Source organism: Hyperolius riggenbachi, chromosome 8 (genome assembly GCF_040937935.1).
Source record: "Hyperolius riggenbachi isolate aHypRig1 chromosome 8, aHypRig1.pri, whole genome shotgun sequence".
NCBI lineage: Eukaryota > Metazoa > Chordata > Amphibia > Anura > Hyperoliidae > Hyperolius > Hyperolius riggenbachi.
In genome coordinates this window covers 258,390,762-258,412,290 of record NC_090653.1, presented here as the reverse complement: position 1 = coordinate 258,412,290, position 21,529 = coordinate 258,390,762, and the positions used below count along the sequence as shown (strand labels likewise).

Below are 21,529 nucleotides of genomic sequence, written 5' to 3'. Positions count from 1 at the left end.
CCTTGTTCTTCTTTGATAGCGGAAATCTGTGGGGTGCAAGTCCCAACACTTCATAATCGTGTCCTGTCTCCTTAGTTGTCATCATCCTCCAGCCGTGATCGGGAGGAGCAAAGACTGCTGGATCTCCAGGATCAGGCCGCACAGCTCCAACCGCTGAAAGACAAGGTGATCCCTCCACTAAGAAATAGTGGGGCTCGTTTATCAAGACTGGTGCAGAGAGAACTGGAACAAGGAGGATTTTGATTGGCTGCAGGCAATAATACGTCTAGCCATTTTGCGGCCCGATCGACCATCCAACTCCTTAATTTTGTTGAATCGTATACAAATCGGTGCTATAAAAAGAATGCCTGATCGATGAGTCGACTCATTTCAGGCTGAAATCAGTCAAATGTATTGATCAAGCTGGAAAATATCTGGTCCGACATGTTTGATCGGGTGCATGGTAGAAACGGTGGACCATAAATCTGCATCTTATTTAAATCTTTGATCTGTATCCAGATGTCTGCGGAGATCACAGCTATCCCCTCCTTGTATACTTGCATATAGGTTGGTGGACTGCATTCCTCCTCTCTCATTCATCCACTTCACTCTTTTTAAGAACCCAAGGCGGGGCAGTATAGTAAAATAAACATACCAGAAGCAGGGTTTCTCCCTGAGAAGATTGAGCCGCTGCTTGATGTCCCACGTCGCTCCGTTCATCCACCAGCTACTACTTTCACTTTGTGACCTTTGGGGTCACAACCTTGCACAGACAGCTCTCTGCTCTCCTCCGACAGCAGAGAGCACACAGAGGAGGAAAAGTGGGCAGGAGAAAGGCGGGGAGAGCCAGTAGGATGGCCTGAGGGGCGAGGAAGGGGCGTTATGACGTTATGCAGGCGTGCTTCTCTTGCTAAGGACGTCCCTTCCTCTCTAGGATTGCCGAAAAGCTCCTTGTCACTTCAATCCAGTGGGGGGCGTAGGGGACACGTAGAGCTGCGTGGAATGGACACAGCGACATGTCCTTTAGATGGGAACATGTGTCTGTGTCCCATTTGTGCCAATTGTATCCACCTCGGGTACACTTTAAGTGGAGTAAACTCCACATACACGATTATACAGGATTTATGCAGGGAGGAGGCGGGGCAAGATGTCAGAATAGCCCTGAAAACCCTCCGTACTTTTAAACTTCTGGTTCTGATGTGTTTCTTACGTTTGTCAGTAAGATCCCTGGCTACATGCCTATTGTTTGTGATTAGTGTGCTTTGTGTTTCCTGGCAGTGCTCTCAGCTCCAGAACCAGATCACCTCCCTCAGTGAGCAGCTCAGGGCCGCGCGGGCCAGAGAAAGTGACACAAACCTAGAAAAGGAACAACTGCAGGGGGTGAGCAACCTCTACACACATACTGCTCTGTGTGAGTGTTTGTCTGTGGAGAAAAGTGCGTCCTGTAGGGGGGAAAAGGAGGCTGGTGGGGGTGGAAGTGGGAGTGGTATAATTGCCGTGTGTGTCAGGGAAGGGGGGGGGGGGGCGCAAGTGTAGTGAATGGGGTAGCCAAGTGGGCGGGGGGGAGGTAAAGGAGGGTGGTGGGGGTGCAATGGAAGTGTGTGGGTAGTACTATAGCCTCTGTGTGTTGGGAAGGGGGTGCTAGTGTAGAGCATGGGATGAATGGGGACAGCCAAGTGTGGTTTTGGCGGGTTCGTGTGGCAAGTGTAGCGCATGGGATGAAGGGGGGGGGGGGATAAAGGAAGGTGGTGGGGGTGCAAGTGTGTGTGGGTGGCAATATGGCCTGTGTGTGTAGGAGGGTTGAAGACTCAGATACTGTGTGCGGAGGGGGGGGGGAGGTTAAGTTTGTTGTGGGGAGAAGGGTGTGTGTCTGTGGGGGGAGGGGGTTATGGCTGTGTGAGTTTACACGTGTGTTGCATGCATATGTATGTGTGATAATTTATTATTCGCCTGTTGTTGATTTTTTTGTTTTCCTCTTGTATTGATCAGAAAGTCTCTCAGCTCCAGGACAAGGTGAGCCAGCTGCAGCCGGTCAGGCAGAAGGTGAGTCTGTCTCTCCACCGCTCCAGTCACAAAATAATTCTGACAATTCACTTTTTTTTTTTTTTTTTTATTCATCGAGGATAGCTGCTGATTTAAAACCTGAATATTATTTTAACCCACCCTTCACAAACAAGGCAAACCGTGGCGTAGTGGTTAGCACTCTCGCCTTGCAGCGCTGGGTCCCCAGTTCGAATCCCAGCCAGGTCAGCATCTGCAAGGAGTTTGTATGTTCTCCTTGTGTTTGTGTGGGTTTCCCTTCGGGTACTCCGGTATCCTCACACATCCCAAAAACGTACAGATAAGTTAATTGACTTCCCCCTAAATTGGCCCTAGACTATGATACATACACTACATGATACACACATAGACATAGGACTATGGTAGGGATTATATTGTGAGCTCCTCTGAGGGACAGTTAGTGGCAAGACGATATACTCTGTACAGCGCTGCTTAACCTCCCTGGCGGTTAATTTTTTTTTTTTTGCCAAGTAGGCAAAAATCCTTTTTTTTTTTTTTTTTTAATTTTTTTTGTTTTTGTTTCATGTAAAGCTACCAGAGTGGTAGCTACATGAAACACCACTAAAGGGCACATGTGTCCCTCTAGTGCGATCGTCGCTGGCATCAATAGCAAATAGGGGAACGCGTATATAACGCGCTCTCCTGTTTGGCCTCTCCTGTCGCCATGGCGACGATCGGAATGACGCCATGGACGTCAGCCGACGTCCTGACGTCAGACGCCTCCGATCCAGCCCATAGCGCTGCCCGGAACTCCTTAATCCGGGCAGCGCAGGGCTCTGGCGGGGGCCCTCTTCTGCCGCTGCGTGCGGGCGATCGCCGCAGAGCGGCGGCGATCAAGCTGTGCGCGCGGCTAGCAAAGTGCTAGCTGCGCGCACAGCACTTTAAATGGCGCAAATCGCCCCACCAGGGGCTGAGATATCTTCCTGCGCGGCATAGCCCGAGCTCAGCTCGGGCTTACCGCCAGGAAGGTTAATATGTCGGCGCTATATAAATACTTAAACACAAAATACATGTACTGAAGTTTTGATGTTTGCTTCTATACAGAGATATGTTTGACTGTCAGATAGCACATACTGTACAATAGAGAGGGAAGGGTAAGGGCATGCACTGTACTTTCAACATCCCCATATCGCTTCTCTTGTGGTCTAGTGGTCCCCCTTTCCCTTACAGTGTTCCCTGGTGTCTAGGTAGCCCCCTTCCCTGTACAGTTCCCTGGTGTCTAGGTAGCCCCCTCCATCCCTCCTCCATCTATCATTTCCCTAGTGTCTAGTGGTCCTCCTCCCCCTTACAGTGTTCCCTGGTGCCTAGTGACCACCCCCCTACCTCTCCGATACAGCGTTCCTTTGTGTTTAGTGGTCTCCAATCCCTCTCCCATACAACATTCTCTGGTGTCTAGTGGTTATCCCCCATAGCATGTTCCCTGGTGGTCTAGTGGCTGCCCATCCAATCAATATTTAGCTTTAGTGTTGGATTCCCCCTCTAGTGTTCGGAGGTCAAACTCTTTTCCTGGTTACTGGGACACCAGGTTTTTATGACCTGAGTATATACTGAGCAATAGAACCCTCTCCGAACAGAAAGGGATCTGATGGTTGATCTGGTGGCGGATCGGGAGATGTATGGCCATCTTAAAGAGTGACATTTTCTAAGACACAGGTGGCTGGGGTTCCTTTGTTGTTAAACTGTTTATCACATAATTGTGGAAGTTAGAGCATCTTCTGTTATTTCCCATCATGCAGTGCTCCCAGCTGCAGGCTCAGGTCAGCTCCCTGACTGAACAGCTTAGAGACTCCCAGACCACGGACGGCGAGAAGACCCCAGCCAAGGACCCCACAGAGGAGGTGAGACTTCTGTGTACCGAGTCAACCCATAGGAAGCAAAAAGTAGAGTGGAGTAAGAAGGATTCTGCCTGTAACCACATCCTCTTGTCCTCAAAGTGACACCCATAATGCAATGATATTTTGCAAGTTCCTGCTACTTTTAGAAGGCAGCCCTGCACCAAACAATGGGCCAGATTTATCAAGAGTGTCTGAGACAAAATATTGGTAGGTTTTTAGAAATCCATGCAGAACGGTCTCAGGCATCTTAAGAAATCATTAGGTTAGAGTGCAGATTCCTTCTAAAACTGTTGTAAAATGGGAGGAGCTAGGAAGGTCTCTCAGACAGTGCAGTGTGTGAGGGGAAATGCTGTTGCTGAGGTAACCAACACACCTGCTGTATTGATAGCAGCAAGCTCTGAGGAGGAATTCAGCAGGGGGGAGGGGCACATCACAAATCATGCCTGCACTCTGTAATCATGTCTAGCCTGCAGTTCTAAATCTGTAGAACTGCTATCAAGCACTTCTTAATCTGAGCCAGTTTAGGGATAGATTTGCACTTTTCTTAATTGTAGTACAGCTCTAGAAATTCATGCTAAATTGCCACTATTACCTAGGATTTAAGAAGGTTCTTATCATGCAGAACTGTTCTCCCTGCTGGTCAGAACAGATTAAGAAGAAAAAAATCTGTCGGTAATGCGTTGATAAATCTCCCCCAATGTGTTTTCCAGTGTTCACACCCTTACCCTTGCCTATCCCTGGTGACCTTCACAGTCTGAGTAGCCCACCTGGCAAAGGTCATAAAATAGGTAATACGGTAATTTCCCTCCCCCAGGCGGAGCCGATTGGCTGCGACCTTCCGATAATGCTGTATATAAGAAATGATCTTTTAATGTTTATGTGACTTGAAAAAGCGGAGGCTGATCTTCCGTGAAACGCGTTGTCATTAAATAACCTTTGCTACTAGATCGGGTCGTCCTTATTTCAGATGACAACCCGACTCATGTTATTATTTTAACCCCTTTTAACCCCTTAGACGCTGCTCAGAGCGCGTCCTAGCTTCCTTAGCCACCTTTACAGGAAGTGCCCTGGGAAGTGACGTCACGTCCACCCTATGAACCAGGAGAGCTCGGTCCCCGGCTCGGCATAGAGGGACACAGGCTGACCGTGGTGAGGCACGCTGTGCTTAACCCTCCTGGCGGTTAATTTTTTTTTTTGCCACTTAGGCAAAATCCTTTTTTTTTTTTTAATTTTTTTTTTTTTTTTTGTTTCATGTAAAGCTACCAGAGTGGTAGCTACATGAAACACCACTAGAGGGCGCATGTGTCCCTCTAGTGCGATCGTCACCGGCATCAATAGCAAACAGGGGGACGCGTATATAACGCGCTCCCCTGTTTGGCTTCTCCTGTTGCCATGGCGACGATCGGAATGACGTCAGACACCTCCGAACAAGCCCATAGCGCTGCCCGGAACTCATTGGTCCGGGCAGGGCGCTGGCGGGGGGGCCCTCTTGCGCCGCTGCGTGCGGGCGATCGCCGCAGAGTGGCGGCGATCGAGCTGTACGCGCGGCTAGCAAAGTGCTAGCTGCGCGTACAGCATTTTAAACTGAGCAAATCGCCCCACCAGGGGCTGAGATATCTTCCTGCGCGGCATAGCCCGAGCTCAGCTCGGGCTTACCGCCAGGGAGGTTAACCAAACTTGTACCAGGTGAGACTTGTCCTGGGACATCGTTCCCCTCTACCAAATACACTGTTCAGCGCGCCCCCTCTCTTTTTCTTTTTATAAAATAAGTGTGGACATTGTAATCTTCACATCCATAATAAGTGTAGCCCCCGAAACAACTGAATTGAAGGATGGACCCTTTTATCAGAGGGAGGGAAGTAGTAGTTAGGGCCCCCTTACAGCTCTGGGCCCCCTTGCAATCACAGGGGCTGCTCCCTTGTAGTTTAGCTCCTGGTTGCTTTAGTCTTGCTACAAAATAGTCTTGTTGCTTTTCAGTCTCCATAATGTACAGTGATATAATCTAGTCTGTGTGGAATTAATATCAAATCTTAAAGGATACCCGAAGTGACGTGTATGTACAGTGCCTAGCACACAAATAACTAGGCTGTGTTCCTTTTTTTCTTTCTCTGCCTGAAAGAGTTAAATATCAGATATGTAAGTGGCTGACTCAGTCCTGACTCAGACAGGAAGTGACTACAGTGTGACCCTCACTGATATGAAATTCCAACTATAAAACACTTTCCTAGCACTAAATGGCTTCTGAGAGCAAGAAAGAGGTAAAAAAGGGGGATTTCTTATCAGTGAGGGCCACACTGTAGTCACTTCCTGTCTGAGTCAGGACTGAGTCAGCCACTTACATATCTGATATTTAACTCTTTCAGGCAGAGAAAGAAAAACAGGAACACAGCATAGTTATTTGTGTGCTGGGCACTATACATACACATGTCTATCTCATCATGTCACATGTCAGTTCGGGTATCCTTTAAGAATGTGTGGCTATAGGGGGTGTGTGGGAAAGAACCCTCTCATGTCTCTAACTCTTCCCTCTAAGATACTGTTTGGATCTTACTGCAGAGTAACCCGATGGAGTCAGGAAAAAGGGGACAGCTGTTGGAACTACCAGTATTACTGTATATACTCGCATACAAGCCTAATTTTTCAGCATGAAAAATGTGCTGAAAAGTCACCCCCTCGGCTTGTATGTGAGTCAGTGGAGCAGAATGGATGGTGTTGGTGCCCCCCCCCCCCATTCCCTGCAATATGGTGTGCAGAGTGTGCTGCTCAAAACTACCTGTGTCCCCTGGCTTGTGGAACTGAGCATGGAAGCAACATGTCAGTGGTGCAATGATCGGGGGATTTTTCCTGTGTGGCATTCACTGTCTCCTATCTATGACCCCATCTAGTGGCGTCTTGAGACACAACTATCATCCTTGTGGCCCACCTGGCTATGGGGAGGGATGCTGACTTGTACTGGTGGTACATCTGGCTACTGTGGACAGGGCTATACTGGGGAGGGGGCTTATATGCAAGTCAATCACTTTTTTCTGGTTTATAAAGGGAAAAGTGGGTACCTTGGCTTATACGCGGGTCGGCTTATATACGAGTATATATGGTAATAATTTAAGAACGTGCAGAAAGAAAACTGGCTGCTTGTTAGTGCCTAATATAAAATAGGTGAACCAACTGCGGAGAATACTGAACTCCTTTAAAGGACCACTATCGCGAAAATGCTAAAATTTTAAATGCATGTAAATACATACAAATGAGAATTATGTTTCTTCCAGAGTAAAATGAGCAATAAATTACTTTTTTTTTATTGTTATGTTGCTGTCCCTTTTCAATAGATAGTAGAAATCTGACGCGGCAGGTTTTGGACTAGTTCACATCCTCATGGGGGGATTCTCAGCATGGCCTTTTCTGTTTATAAAGACGCTCTCTGCAAAGGATTTATATGAAGGTGCTGGCCAACCTCCCTGCTTACTGCACAATTTTTTTTTTTGTCAGCAGGATGCAGGGCTGTGGAGTCGGTACAAAAATCTTCCGACTCCAACTCCGACTCCTCAGTTTATGAAATCACGACTCCGACTCCGGGTACCCAAAAAATGGCTCCGACTCCTCGACCCCGACTCCTTAATCTAATACATAGTAGTAGCAGTAGGGTATTGTACCGTGTTAGCCATCAGTAAAAGCAAGAAGTTTTAAATCAGGATGATACCATTTATTGGCTAACTACAAATGAATAAGAATAAACAAGCTTTCGGCCTTGCAGCCTTCGTCGGGCTTAGATCCTGTTAGTTTGCAAGCTGGTGGTACAGACAGCTTATATACATGCAACATCAAAAAGGGAAAACAGATATTTTTTTCAAGCATAAATACATCATTAAGATGCCTTAATACAAACAGACCATCTAAATGGGGTAAGATAAGGATCCTTGTTTACTTTATTGCTCACAGAGCTGGTATTAGGATTGACCCAGAGGTATCGTAAATTCTTAGTTCACAAGTTCAGCTAGGGTGGCTGAGACAGTTCATATATCATCAATCTCATACCAATATAGAAAGTTGTTGATGTTTTTGATGTTGCATGTATATAAGCTGTCTGTACCACCAGCTTGCAAACTAACAGGATATAAACCTGACGAAGGCTGCAAGGCCGAAAGCTTGTTTATTCTTATTTATTTGTAGTTAGCCAATAAATGGTATCATCCTGATTTAAAACTTCTTAATCTAATACTTAACAGGGATGTGGATTTTGTACAAAAATTAGCCGACTCCGACTCCTCAGTTTATGAAATCAACGACTCCGACTCCGGGTGCCCAAAATTGCCCCAACTCCGACTCCACAGCCCTGGCGGGATGGAGCAACTGTTATTTACTAAGCGCTTTTGAAAATAAAGAAAACCCTGAGAATCCCCCATGAGGAGATGGGCTAGTCCAAAACCTGTCGGTTCTGTCACTTTTCTTCTACCTGCTGTAAGTGACAGCAGCGTAGGAAAAAAGTAATTTATGGTGCATTTTACTCTGGAAGAAACGTACTTCTAATTTGTATGTGTTTACATGTATTTAAAATTTTAGCATTTTCGTAGTAGTGGTTTAATTTTTTTTTTTACATTTATTTAAATGTTTTTGTTCAATTGTTTTTTTAGCCATTGTGATAACAATATGTATGTGTAGTATCAAATATACCCAATGGAATAACTAGTCTTTTACCAGAATCTTCTTGTATTTATATGCAAAGAATATACAAACATTTCAATAGACAGGGTTATAACAAGTATTCCAATAACATAAAAAAATATTTAACAGCATTAGTCATCTGAAGTACAAAAAATTGATAAAGATAGAAACACAGGTGCCAGGAATATTAAAATATACTAAAAACCGTTTAAAATGGGAGGTAGTGGGCTTACCTCCCCATTGAAGACTTACATTTTCTTGTATCTGATGAAGAGCTCACATAAGTTACTCCCATTTTTACCTGAGGAAGCGGTGAAATATCTGCGAAACTTGTTGCACTGTTTTTGTGAAAAAAACATTGCGAAAACATGTGGTTCCCAGCTGCAGATGTACGGTACTTGCTCTTGAATTGGAACCAGCAGGGAGTACGCAAGATGTACCTGTCTTGACCACAGCTGCAGATTAGCCTTCCTTGACTTAGTGTGTAATGTTCTCCAGCAGGGGGCCCTGTGCTCTCTGTACACAGATACTCACCTGTGTGTCTCTTGCATGTTTTGGCCAGGTGAAGAAGATCATGAACGGGGTCTTCCAGTCTCTCAGGAAGGAGTTTGATCTGGAGGAGACGTACAGCGGGCGAGTGGTACTGGGCACCATCATGAACACTATAAAGGTGAATGAACAAGCGGACGTCCCCCATTATCACTATTGTGGATTTGTTGAGCGCTGACACATTTTTCTGGAGAGCTTTCCAGACCACGTCTATCAATTCATGTTCCTGATACAGAGATGGGCAATCGGATGCTAACAATTCTGGCTTGCCTACAAATATAATGCAAATTGTATGCAGTTTGGAATTAAGCCAATGAGAATTTATAGGAAGTGTTTTTTTTTATTGGCCATGTTCTAAGCTGCCTACAATTTACATAAAAATTGCATGCAAGCCAGGATTACTACATCTCACTGATCGTCTGTTGTCGCTATCCATCATAAATCTGTTAACAAAAGATGTTGTTTTTGATAAAGGACACCCCTCCCTCCCCCCCCCCCCCCCCCCTCCCATACTCCTAACACTAAAGACGGCGCCTCCTAACCACTGTTCCCGCTTGTGGACCCCCCCAAAAGAAATCCAACAAGAGCTTGTTGGATTTTTGACCATGACCGCGATCCTCTTCATGCACGAGCGTAGCCATAATTGCGCCTGCGTGAGTATGTCCACGCCTGCGCGGAACACATGTGCCTCTGAGCCACTGCGCAAGCGCCCCTGTGCTCACCCATGTGCAGATCAGCCACCGCGTACATGGAGAGGAGCACAGTGAAGATCTTCAGGAGGGCAGAGGTGGTGGTCAGGTGGATAGTGTGGGAACCTCTCTGCAGGATCCCGAGGCTTTCCTCATCTTAGGTAAGTATCTGGTTCACCTGAGCTTAGCCTCGGGTTCACTTGAAATACCAACTCTACCCACAGCCTAGATTTCATTGTTTGCCTACCCAGGGATTTAATCTAAAACCTTTAGAATCCAGAACATTAGGTGGGCACGATAATTGGTGATGATCAAAAAATTCCCCTAATAGGCTTACCCTGGAGGCAAACATTGGTATTAGCAAATGGCACCTAAAGGTGCCCATACATCTACCAATTTGGCAGTTGATCAACCATCCCATACGATTATTATTGAATCAGAATAAAATCTGTGCCTCCAAAAGCATGCCCTATCCACAATGCAACCAGTTTCGGGGCCTCGCATGGACATGCTGCAAGATGTGGGACCGACATGCTCGATCAGGTGCACGGCGGTAACAGCGTGCGATGATTGTGATGGAAACAGTCACTGTCCTCCCACCCCCAGTGTGAAATGTGCCCCCCTCTGCCCCGTGCGCTTATACTTTCCGCTGTGTGATGCCACACGTGTCCCATGTGCTATAACTCAATGTGCCGACAACATCGTAGGACACTAATCCAGGAGGAGTACGGAGACCACGGCAGATGGCAGCAGGTGAAGTGTAACTGCACGTGTCACCGGGGGTGGGAAGGGGTACATGTACATTAGGGAGGGACAGCAGCCAGGATGACATGAGGCCGATTCATCAAAGATTTCATGCTGAAATTGATCGGGAATCGGGCCTGTGGTGTATGGGCAAACAGATCTCTCTCCAATCAGATTCCATCAGAGAGAGATTGGTCTCTTGGTTGATCTGGCCATACATCATGTGACGTATGGGCACTTTGACGTGGAAACCATTTAGCCAGCAGCTGTTTGATATGCAGCGATTTACTTGCCTCAGTTTCCTCTTCCTAGGTGTAGATTAGGTCTGGGCAAACTTTGCGCGGCTCGGGCCGCATTCTATCCATTTCTCCCCTCCCTCCAGAGTCGCGGATGGGCGGTAACAGGGTTAAAACTCACCTTATTGCCGATTCCAGCATGGCGTCTCCATGGCAACAGGGCGTCACATGACTCGCTGACAGTTGCTATGAAACCCAATGCAGGAATCGGCAAGTAGGTGAGTTTTAACCCCGTTACCGCCGACCCGCGACCCTGCAGGGAGGGGGGGTGGGGGGGAGGAAATGAGCAGCGCCAGCCTGTGGGCGATAGTTGGCTCAGCGCTGGTGTAGATAAGGAGCATGTTGTTAGAATTTCTCTGACTAGCCATGACTGCCGACTGCGGTATTTGGCAGTATTGTGAATTCTGCTTTTTTTTTTTGTTTTTGTTTGTTTGCGTTTCTCTTCTCTTAATATTATTTTATTTCAGGCTACAACACTGCAGCTTCTAACTAAGCCACAAACTGAGGTGGCAGCGGGAAGCAGCAGCGAAGAGGAGGAAGATGAAGATGCAGAGACTGAGGCTGCATCCCATCCTGCCCTACTGACAGAGCAGATACGGTTAAATAAGGAAGAGCAGTCCGAAGAACACAAGAAACTAGAAGAGCTTCCTTCTGAGACTCCGCCTCCATCTCTGCAGGCTCAACCGCTAGCTGTGGAAACTCCACCTCCAGCTCTACAAGCTCAACCGCTAGCTGTGGCAACTCCACCCTCAGCTGTGGAGCCTGCCTCCCATGTAATGGAGGAGGAGCAGGAGAAAGTGAGCAATGGTCATTTAGACTTTGGTAGCAGTCAGGTAACACTTCCTACATTTTCAGAGCTAACAGAAGTGAAGGAAGATGAACCAGTGAAAGTCATCCAGGAAGATCTGGATTCTCCATCAGCTCTTGTACACATGATATCCAGTGACACGCCAGAGTCCAGTACAGTTGTTTACACTGAAGAGGACCAAAGAATGTCAATAACAGAGGATGGCGGTCTAGAAAACTCTACAAGAACCCCCGTTACTGAACCACAAACTGTGGCCAAAGAGGACCTCTCTCAGGATGAAGACTTGAATCAGTCTAAGGTCTCCACAACCACAGTAGCCTCTAGTGATTTTGAAGAGTCGAAACGAGAGGCTCCACCTCCGTTAGGAAGTGATGATGAGAGTAGCAGTCCAGTTCCGCCAATTCTAAGCTCAAGCCAGGAGAAACCTCAGAAAACCGAGAAGAAGTCATCTGGCCCTAGGTGAGTTGTGAAGAAAGCTGATGAGTTAAGCTGGCCATACCTCACTCATCATATGGCTAGATGGACCATCAGATAAATCCCTTTCTGATTAAATCTGATCGAGACATGGATCTGTTGCCTGGCCACACACTGTCCAGCAATTTGCAATAGACTTCAGTATGAAATTTACTGCAAAGCATCCTGACACTGCCTGCCCGGGCCTTCAACTGTAAAGTGTCACCAACTGTCGTCCCCCCCCCCCCCTAACATATGCCCATTCTGTGTTTTAAAGTCTCTCCCGTCTGCTTGCGTGAGTCCCGGCCTTCTCCGGTCTTTGGTACCACCAAAGTACTATGTACAGCTGTACATGTGACGTCACATATGCGCTAGTGCCACGTTTTACAGAAGCTGAAGACCAGAGGAGACCGGGACTCATGCCGGTAGACAGGGTAGAATAAACTGCTGCACATGGGCAAGGGGGGGGGTGTTGGGGTGAGTCACTTTATACTTGGGGTGGGGGGGGGGGGCGGGACACCGGCGAAGGCCTGTCAGATCTGAAGATTGTCTTGTTAACGCCGCACACCCAATTGAGACCTTGCGAACCAAGATTTTCCAGTATGTTCGGTCGACCCTTTTTGCCCAATTTCTGTGGATAGATTTAAACACTGTAGCTCTGAAGCACTAAGGGCTGGCTCATCACCGGATGTCTGCAGGCGTCCTTTCATACCATTTAGCGCCAGGATCCCCCGCCCCCCGCATTGAGATGAATGGAAGCGCTCATCTCAATGTATTTGCTGACGATTGCATGAACAACTCGGTCGAGCACATTTTCTGAGAAGCGCTTCATGTAGCGTCTAGCCGCTCTGTCCCTGCCGCAGGTCCCTCTCTCTGCCGTCCCTATGACGGCAGAGCTGTGCAAGCAGGTCAGGAGCCGCTTTCATTGGCTCCTGATGCTGTCAATCAATGTAAGCCAATGGGATTGGCTTACAGTGATTACAGCGGCTCACTCATCTCTGCCGACACAGCGGGTGATCTGTGGCGGGAGCGGTGGAATCGCGTGGCGAGGAGTGTTGAAATCTACGTCCTGTCAGATCCACGCAACCACATGCAGAACATAGATTTCAACTGTGTCGGACCGGAATCGGTTAACATGACTAAACGAGACACCAACAGCTGTCCATCTGAACCTGCCCTGAAAGACTTTATCATTCACCTGAGGCAGTAAGACTGAGGGGAGACTGAGGCATGTTCTCTGCCTCATGACATGCCTCTGTGTCCCCACTCCGCCGCTCTCTGCCCCTCCCCCATCGCCACGCTATAGCCCCCTGAGATTAGCCACAATATCGCTATCACAGGGTGAGGGGTTCCCTGTTCAAAACGCCCGCCGGGAGCATTCCTGCAGGGTTTCCAGAGCTGCCATTGGGCAGCTCTCTCTCCCTGGCCGCGCCCCCTGCCGCGCCCCCACCTCCCTGCACACTGTGAGAGACGCACAGTCTCTCCTTGCAGTGTCATGACCAATAGGTCACGAAAGTCGAAGTGGGCCAGTGTTTTCCACAAGAGCGGCGATTTTTGCGACTACCTGATCCGCTCAGGGGGCTGGGGGGGGGGGGGTGTTTGAGTCCACCTCGGGCTCTCTTTTTCAACCTACTTTTCTTTCTCTTTTTTTTTTTTTTCAATGAGTCCACCTCGGGCTCTCTTTTTCAACCTACTTTTCTTTCTCTTTTTTTTTTTTCAATGAGTCCACCTCGGGCTCTCTTTTTCAACCTACTTTTCTTTCTCTCTTTTTTTTTTTCAACCGGTTCAGCACCGCAGTGCCGAAAATCTCATGCATCCGAGCAACGTTCACCTCCCATTCATTCGCCTATAACTTTATTGCTACTTATCACAATGAATTGATCTATATCTTGTTTTTTCCGCCACTAATTAGGCTTTCTTTGGGTAGTACATTTTGCTAAGAATTATTTTTTCTAAATCTATTTTAACAGGAAGATTAAGAAATGAAAAAAATTCATTATTTCTCAGTTTTTGGCCATTATAGTTTGAAATTAATATACGCTACCGTAATTAAAACTCATGTATTTTATTTGCCCATCTGTCCCGGTTATTACACCGTTTAAACGATGTCCCTATCACAATTTATGGTGCCGATATTTCATTTAGAAATAAAGGTGCATTTTTTCAATTTGCGTCCATCACTATTTATAAGCTTATAATTTTAAAGGGACTCCGAGCAGTGCAGAAACTATGGAAAGATGCATATCATTTTAAAGCTCTTTCTCCTCTTTCCAATGATATATAAACCGCCGCCCTACGGCTTTTAGTTTTCGCTATTTTCGCGATTGAAATTGCCACGGCCGCGATTTCAATCGCGAAAATAGAGAAAACTAAAAGGCGTAAGGTGAAGATTTAGGTGTCGCCAGAAAGAGGAGAAAGAGAGCTTTAAAGGAAAACTTAAGTCAAATAAAAAAAATGACATTTACTCACCCGGGGCATCCCTCAGCACCCCGAAGCTGGATGGTGCCCTCGCAGCCCCGCTCCGATCGTCCTGTCCCCGCCGGCGGCTACTTCCGGTTCGGCGACAGCCGCCGACAGGCTGGGAACGCGGCTGATTTTCCGCGTTCCCAGCCGCTGCTATCACCCTCTATGCTGCTATAGCGGAAAATCAGCCGCGTTCCCAGCCTGTCGGCGACAGCCGCCGACAGGCTGGGAACGCGGCTGATTTTCCGCGTTCCCAGCCGCTGCTATCACCCTCTATGCTGCTATAGCGTATATACGCTATAGCAGCATAGAGGGTGATAGCAGCGGCTGGGAACGAGGAAAATCAGCCGAGTTCCCAGCCTGTCGGCGGCTGTCGCCGAACTGGAAGTAGCCGCCGGCGGGGACAGGACGATCGGAGCGGGGCTGCGAGGGCACCATCCAGCTTCGGGGTGCTGAGGGATGCCCCGGGTGAGTAAATGTCATTTTTTTTATTTGACTTAAGTTTTCCTTTAAAATGATATCCATCTTTCCATAGTTACTTGTATTACACAGGGCGACTTTTTCCTAAAGTCAGCAGCTCCATTCTGCAGAATGGAGCTGCTGACACTGGGGAAAGTGCCGTCCTGTGTAATACAAGTAACTATGGAAAGATGGATATCATTTTAAAGCTCTCTTTCTCCTCTTTCTGGCGACACCCAAATCGTCACCCTACGCCTTTTAGTTTTCTCTATTTTCGCGATTGAAATCGCGGCCGTGGCGATTTCAATCGTGAAAAATAGCGAAAACTAAAAGGCGTAGGGCGACGGGTTATATATCATTGGAAAGAGGAGAAAGAGAGCTTTAAAATGATATGCATCTTTCCATAGTTTCTGCACTGCTCGGAGTCCCTTTAAATAATATAATAACATACTCTCTTGACATCCATATTTAAAAAGTTCACACCCTTGGGTAACTATTTATGTTGTTTTTGTTCAGAAGCTCGTCCAGATAGGCCGAACTGGTTAAAGATCTTTACCAAAAAAGAAAACTGGGTTTCTAAAAACAAATCCTATTTAGGATGGGGACAATTGTTTATCTCATCAGTTCCTTTTCAGTTCAGGTTTCCTTTAAAGGAACACTATCGATTTAACATGTTGTTTTCAATTGAGATAAGAATAGTTTGGGTAGTGCTGTTAAGTATGGGTGTGTATATATTTCAATGCCTATCTCTCTTTGTTTACCGTTATCAAATTCCTGTGTCGCCAAATCTGATGGCTGAGCGAACCATGAGAGGAGGGGGATTCCCTCACACTACATCTGTTAACCCTGTGATAGAGAAAGCTCCGCAGCTGCCTGTCTCTGTGAGCTGTCCGCAGAAAGCAGAGGAAATGTATCTTATGTGCAACATAAACATTTGTGATAGTGTGTGCGAAACCTGACACCAGAGGCATTTCATATAACTCTGCTTCAATATTACACTGTTCTGAGCATGTCAGACTGTAGAGATTCACCTTTGCAAATGAGACATTCCAAACGTAGCTAAAATCTACACACAGTGAATTACAGCTTTTGCCTCTATTTCACATGAAAAGTAGGAACATGTTTGCACAGCTACTTAGACTTTATTTGTACACTGTCATTTTACAACACTTGGTTTGATAGTGTTCCTTTAAGTGTAAACTTCTGTTGTAATATGGAACTCCCAAAAGAAAACCAAAAGTTCACCATTTTTAAGTGGTGCCACAGCCATGAGCGGGTACCATGTTGCAATTTTTAGTGTGTCGTTGTCTTTTAAAGCCGACCTGATCTCAGAACTTCCTCTCTGCTCTAAAAGATAAGCAACAGCATAACAACCTTTTAAAGAAAAAAATGTATTTGTTACAGCTGATACAAATCCTGCAATAAATTTGCAGTGAGTCTACTTCCTGCTTTCATGGAAGCAGACATAGGGTTAACATCCTGTGTTTACAAATTAGCTGCTCTGCCGTGGCAGTCAGCGGACACAGCTGAGAGATCAAATTACACTTGTGATTAGTCACACATTAGGGGGGAATTAGACAGGCTAAGCTCTCTAAATACATATATGGTGTATTTCTCAGTGTTTTCCTTCTGTCCTGTGCAAGAGTTCAGGTTCACTTTAAGTGGTTACACTCTATGGGCCAGATTTATCAAGCGTGTCTGAGACAAAATATTGGTAGGTTTTTAGAAATCCGTGCAGAACTGTCTCAGACATATTAAGAAATCACTAGATAGTGCAGATTCCTTCTAAAACTGTTGTAAAATAGAAGGAGCTAGGAAGGTCTCTCAGACAGTGCAGTGTGTAAGGGGAATTGCTGTTGCTGAGGTAACCAATACATGTGCTGTATTGATAGCAGCAGGCTCTGAGGAGGAAATCAGCAGGTGGGAGGAGCACCAAACCAATCATGTCTAGCCTGCAGTTCTACATCTGTAGAACTGCTATCAAGCACTTCTTAATCTGCGCCAGTTTAGGGATGAATTTGCACTTTTCTTAACTGAAGTGCAGCTCTAGAAATGTATGCTAAATTTATGCTAAACTGCCACTATAACCTAGGATTTAAGAAGGTTCTTATTATCATGCAGAACTGTTCTCCCTGCTGGTTAGAACAGATTAAGAAGAAAAAACTGTCGGTAATGCGTTGATAAATCTCCCCCTATGAATTTTGATGGTAGTAAATACCAATTACGGTAGCTATAAGTTATGGAGAAATCGGACCCTTATTGTGAATCTTTTTCTTTGCAGGTTGAACGAGTCTGACGAAGATGATTTGTTCAAAGCAGAAGCTCCAAAACAGAAGCCTAAGAATGAAGAGGAGGAGGATGAGGAAGTGGTACGTTCTGTGTGCCCCCTGCAGTACCCATCTTCTCCTGGTGGGGGAGATGTCTTGTAGTTTCTCTTGTTTCTCCCGCAGGGGATTTGGACGCAGCAGGCGCCACCATAGACCGTAATAGGAATTACAGCTATAGCGGCACACAGTGAGTAACTTCGGCGCTGTCAGAAGACGGAGCTGAAGTTACTTTTAAAACACTGTAATTCGTCCTCCAGCAATTGCTGTAGGCCGAATTATTTCATTCCCCACTATCCATGTCGGCCTGGAGGGGGAATAGTATTTAACGCCGCCAGGAACTTGTGCAGCAACAGGATAAGCCATATAACGGATGTATGCTGCAACCAAGTCTCCCGGCGGCGAGTTCTCTCGTGCGCCCTTAAAGGGAAGGTCCGAGCAAAAAAAAAAGAGTTTCACTTACCTGGGGCTTCTACCAGCCCCATGTAGCCATCCTGTGCCCTCGTAGTCACTCACTGCTGCTCCAGTCCCCCGCTGGCAGCTTTCTGACCTCGGAGGTCGGCGGGCCGAATTGTGTACATTTTTACACATTCCCGCTAGTGCAGGAACATTAACGCATACATTTTTACGCGTTAGTGGTGCAACGCGTAAATTTTTGTTCCTGCACTAGCTGGAATGCGTAAAAACGTATGCAATGTGGCCCTGACCTCCGAGGTCAGAAAGCTGCCAGCGGGGGACTGGAGCAGCAGTGAGTGACTACGAGGGCACAGGATGGCTACATGGGGCTGGTAGAAGCCCCAGGTAAGTAAAACTCATTTTTTTTTTTTTTTTGCTTGGACCTTCCCTTTAAGGTGGCCACACACCATACAATTTTTTAAATATCTGTTCAATTTAAGAATTGCAATCAATTTTTCTGACTGATTGTAACAAACTAAAAAAATGTGACCAATGTACCACACACCTATGTTCAATTTTCCCCCAATTATGATAAAAATGATTGGAAACTCAGAGAAAATTGATAGGGTGTGTATATTAATAAACTTACAATCCAACACACACCATACAATCTTTAGAGGAATTGAACAGAAATATCTGGCATTCCGGATCGATTTAAATCGAAAAAAACGGGAATTCCGATCAGATTTTTCAGTCGAATGAAAAAAAAAGCTTTAGATTTTTTCGAGAGATACGATCGTTTTCATCGAATTGCTGTAAAATCGGATCATTTTATTGTATCGTATGTGGCCACCTGTAGTTTGACACCCATTGGATGAGACATTTGCTTTAAAAACAACCACCCGCCCTCACATTTTCAGATCAACGGCAGTGGTGTGACCACAGCATGGCATGATGGGAGAAAGGGCGTGGGGATTTTTAAAAATTCATCATGAGAGAGGAGGTGGGGCTGTCCTGCTACTCAGAGGACGGCAGCATTTAAATAGGAAGGAGTGTGAGGAGGAGCTTTGTGGTCATCTACGGGGGGCGGTTTACCCAACAACCATAGCTGATGACTCTTTTAGGGTAGTGTAATGTGGGAGTTTTGAGGGGCAGCGGGTCCTTCATAGTGTTAGGGGCTCATCTTGTTCAACTCGTATTTATGTAAGAATTAAAACCAGAGAGTGGGTGGCCCCTGCCGATGGAAATCCCCCAGCATGCATCTTGGTAGGCATAATCAGATGATCGGGATTCCAGGCAGGCGTACTTACATCAGGGATTTTTATTTTTATTGTGGGGCGATCAGAGTAAAAATCAGTGCAGCAACATGTTCGCCTGATCAATGTTTTTCATTAAATTTTGGGGCAACATCGGTCATACTGGAAGATCTCAGTTGCAATTGCTCGATCCATTGTGCGATGGCAACGGCGTTTATCGCGATGACCAACTTACTGATGAACCCCTTCCCAGTAACACCCCCTTCCCCCCCCTGCCAAGTGTGAAGTGTGCAGTTTGAAAGTTTCACCTCTGCGCTGTTGTGACTCATGATGTCACTGCAGGTGCGGGTACTATGTGTCGCCAGGCGCATGTGACATCATAACACACGCCCGGTGACAGTGAAGGAGGCCAGGAGGAATTGTGGGGCAGAGAGTTGAGATTTTATGGAGCGCGAGCATTGGGGGTGATATTTTTATACTTGACAGGGGCATCCAGGCATGCGGCGGTGGAGCTAGGCCAATTTTTGATAAATTTCATCGGAAATCTGTTTATATGGCATAAAGGCAGGCAACAGATCCTTCTCAAAACAGATTCGATTACAGAAAAATCTGTCTCATAACCGATCTCCCCATACATTGCCTGATCTATGGCCACCTTTAGTTTTTCCACCATGAACGGTAAGGAATATAACAGGATAAAAGCTGCTGACCGTTAACCACTTCGCATCCAGACCTAGTTTCCCTCTTATGGACCAGAGCAGTTTTGACATTTTAGCTACCGGTATGTCCCTATTTAATCAGCAATAACGTTATCCTTACTTATAACTAAATTAAATATATATATATATATATATATATATATATATATATATATATATATATATATATATATATATATATATATTTTATTATTATTATTATTATTATTATTATTATTATTATTATTATTTTTTTATAAGACAAACTAGGTTTTCATTGTACGGCATTTTTTTCCTTTCACAAATTTTTCTAATCATTTTAATGGGAACACCAGGTCAAAATTGAAAAAAAAACTATCTCTGTTTTACCAGTTCCAGTTCATAAATAATAACGCTACTATAGAAAAAAACACACATTTTGTTTGGCTGTATCTACCATTTATCACAACACTTTATGTTCCTGTCACAATTTATGGTGAGGAAATTTGATTCTGCTGGTGAAAATCAACTTTATTGGCTTTGGGAACGTATATTCCCTTTCACCATTTAGTGCTGCAGCAGATAGTCCCGGGGGTGTGCACAGAAGCAATGCCCAACCGTGCTGTGCTTTAGCTTACAGGACTTTATCTATGTCCTTGTGGCTTAGATGAAGTCACAGAGGGCAAAGATATACTGTAGCTGAGGCTAAAGTGGTTACTAATGCATTCAGAGTTCAGTTTCGGCCTAGTGGTAGTCTTTAACCAAATCAAAAGACTTGTCTCTTTCTTTACAGAGCTTGAAGGGCCGGCCGCCTCCAGCGCCTCTCTTTGGTGATGAAGACGAGGATGATGAAGATTTGGATTGGCTAGGGTAAAAGTTAATGTCCACCTCCGAGGTGACCCTTCTAGACTGATGACTCAATAAGTGAAGCACATGGGCGTGCGGCCAAGCACCGCTATGGCCAGGGGGAGGAGCTGAACTGTAACATCAGATCGCCAGAGCTCGCTCAGCCACCTCTCCACTGCTGGACAATCCCAGAGCCAAGATTAATCCAGCCCGTCTCCATTTTATGCCTACCTTTTTAATGGACCGGTCGCCATTTTGTTACCTGCAGAATGGACTCTGAACTTACTCAATGGATATCTGCCCATGTTAAACAGGAGGACCCACAATGCTTTGCAGGAAGGGCAGTGTGGCCTATAACATACTGCTGAGTTGAAAGTCCACAATGCATTGCAAGAGGGATCATTTGAACCAGTGTTCTGCTGTGATCAGCATGTGAAGCACAGAGGAAGGCCAGAGGCAGAAGTATCCCACAATGCAGTGCAGCCGTGACACATAATGCACTTCAGAGGGGGTACATCTAGCAGTGTGCAGCCAGTGGTGACCCTCGGCAACCATGTATTTCAGGAAGCCGTAATCTGTTTGTGATGTCAGGTTACACGACGCTTCTGTAACTGGAATGAAGCAGTTTGACTGTTCTGTATTATCAGCCTTTACTAATTCTATTTTTAATACTCTGTAGAAGCCAGACGTATAAATACTGAAATAAAACAGGTTAGACCACATCTGTGTTCTCTGATCTTTTGTTTGTCCTGCCATCTGTAATAGTGCATCTCCAGGCATGTTAACGCGAACCCAAGGACAGAGGGATATGAAGGCTGACACATTTGTTTTCTTGTTTTAAACAATACCAGTTGCCTGGCAGCCCTGCGGATCTATCTGGCTGCAGTAGTGCCTGAATAACACCAGAAACAAGCATGCAGCTAGTTTTGTCAGATCTGACTTTAAAGTCTGAAACACCTGATCTGCTGCATGCTTGTTCAGGGGCTATGGCTAAAGGTATTAGAGGCAGAGGATCAGCAGGATAGCCAGGCAACT

At 46.0% G+C, this 21,529-nt stretch overlaps 1 protein-coding gene across 1 annotated transcript in view; it reads left to right on the top strand.

Moving 5' to 3' along the window:
• Positions 1–21,216, top strand: part of FKBP15 (FKBP prolyl isomerase family member 15) — a 104,710-nt gene extending 83,494 nt beyond the window's left edge. Inside the window, exons 22-29 of the mRNA XM_068247990.1 lie at positions 76–165; positions 1,258–1,359; positions 1,969–2,022; positions 3,777–3,878; positions 9,097–9,204; positions 11,280–12,079; positions 17,277–17,364; positions 20,442–21,216. Of these exons, the coding sequence (XP_068104091.1) occupies positions 76–165; positions 1,258–1,359; positions 1,969–2,022; positions 3,777–3,878; positions 9,097–9,204; positions 11,280–12,079; positions 17,277–17,364; positions 20,442–20,522 (1,425 nt within the window). The 3' untranslated portion in view covers positions 20,523–21,216. The remainder of the gene's footprint in view (positions 1–75; positions 166–1,257; positions 1,360–1,968; positions 2,023–3,776; positions 3,879–9,096; positions 9,205–11,279; positions 12,080–17,276; positions 17,365–20,441) is intronic.
• Positions 21,217–21,529: the final 313 nt, after the last annotated feature.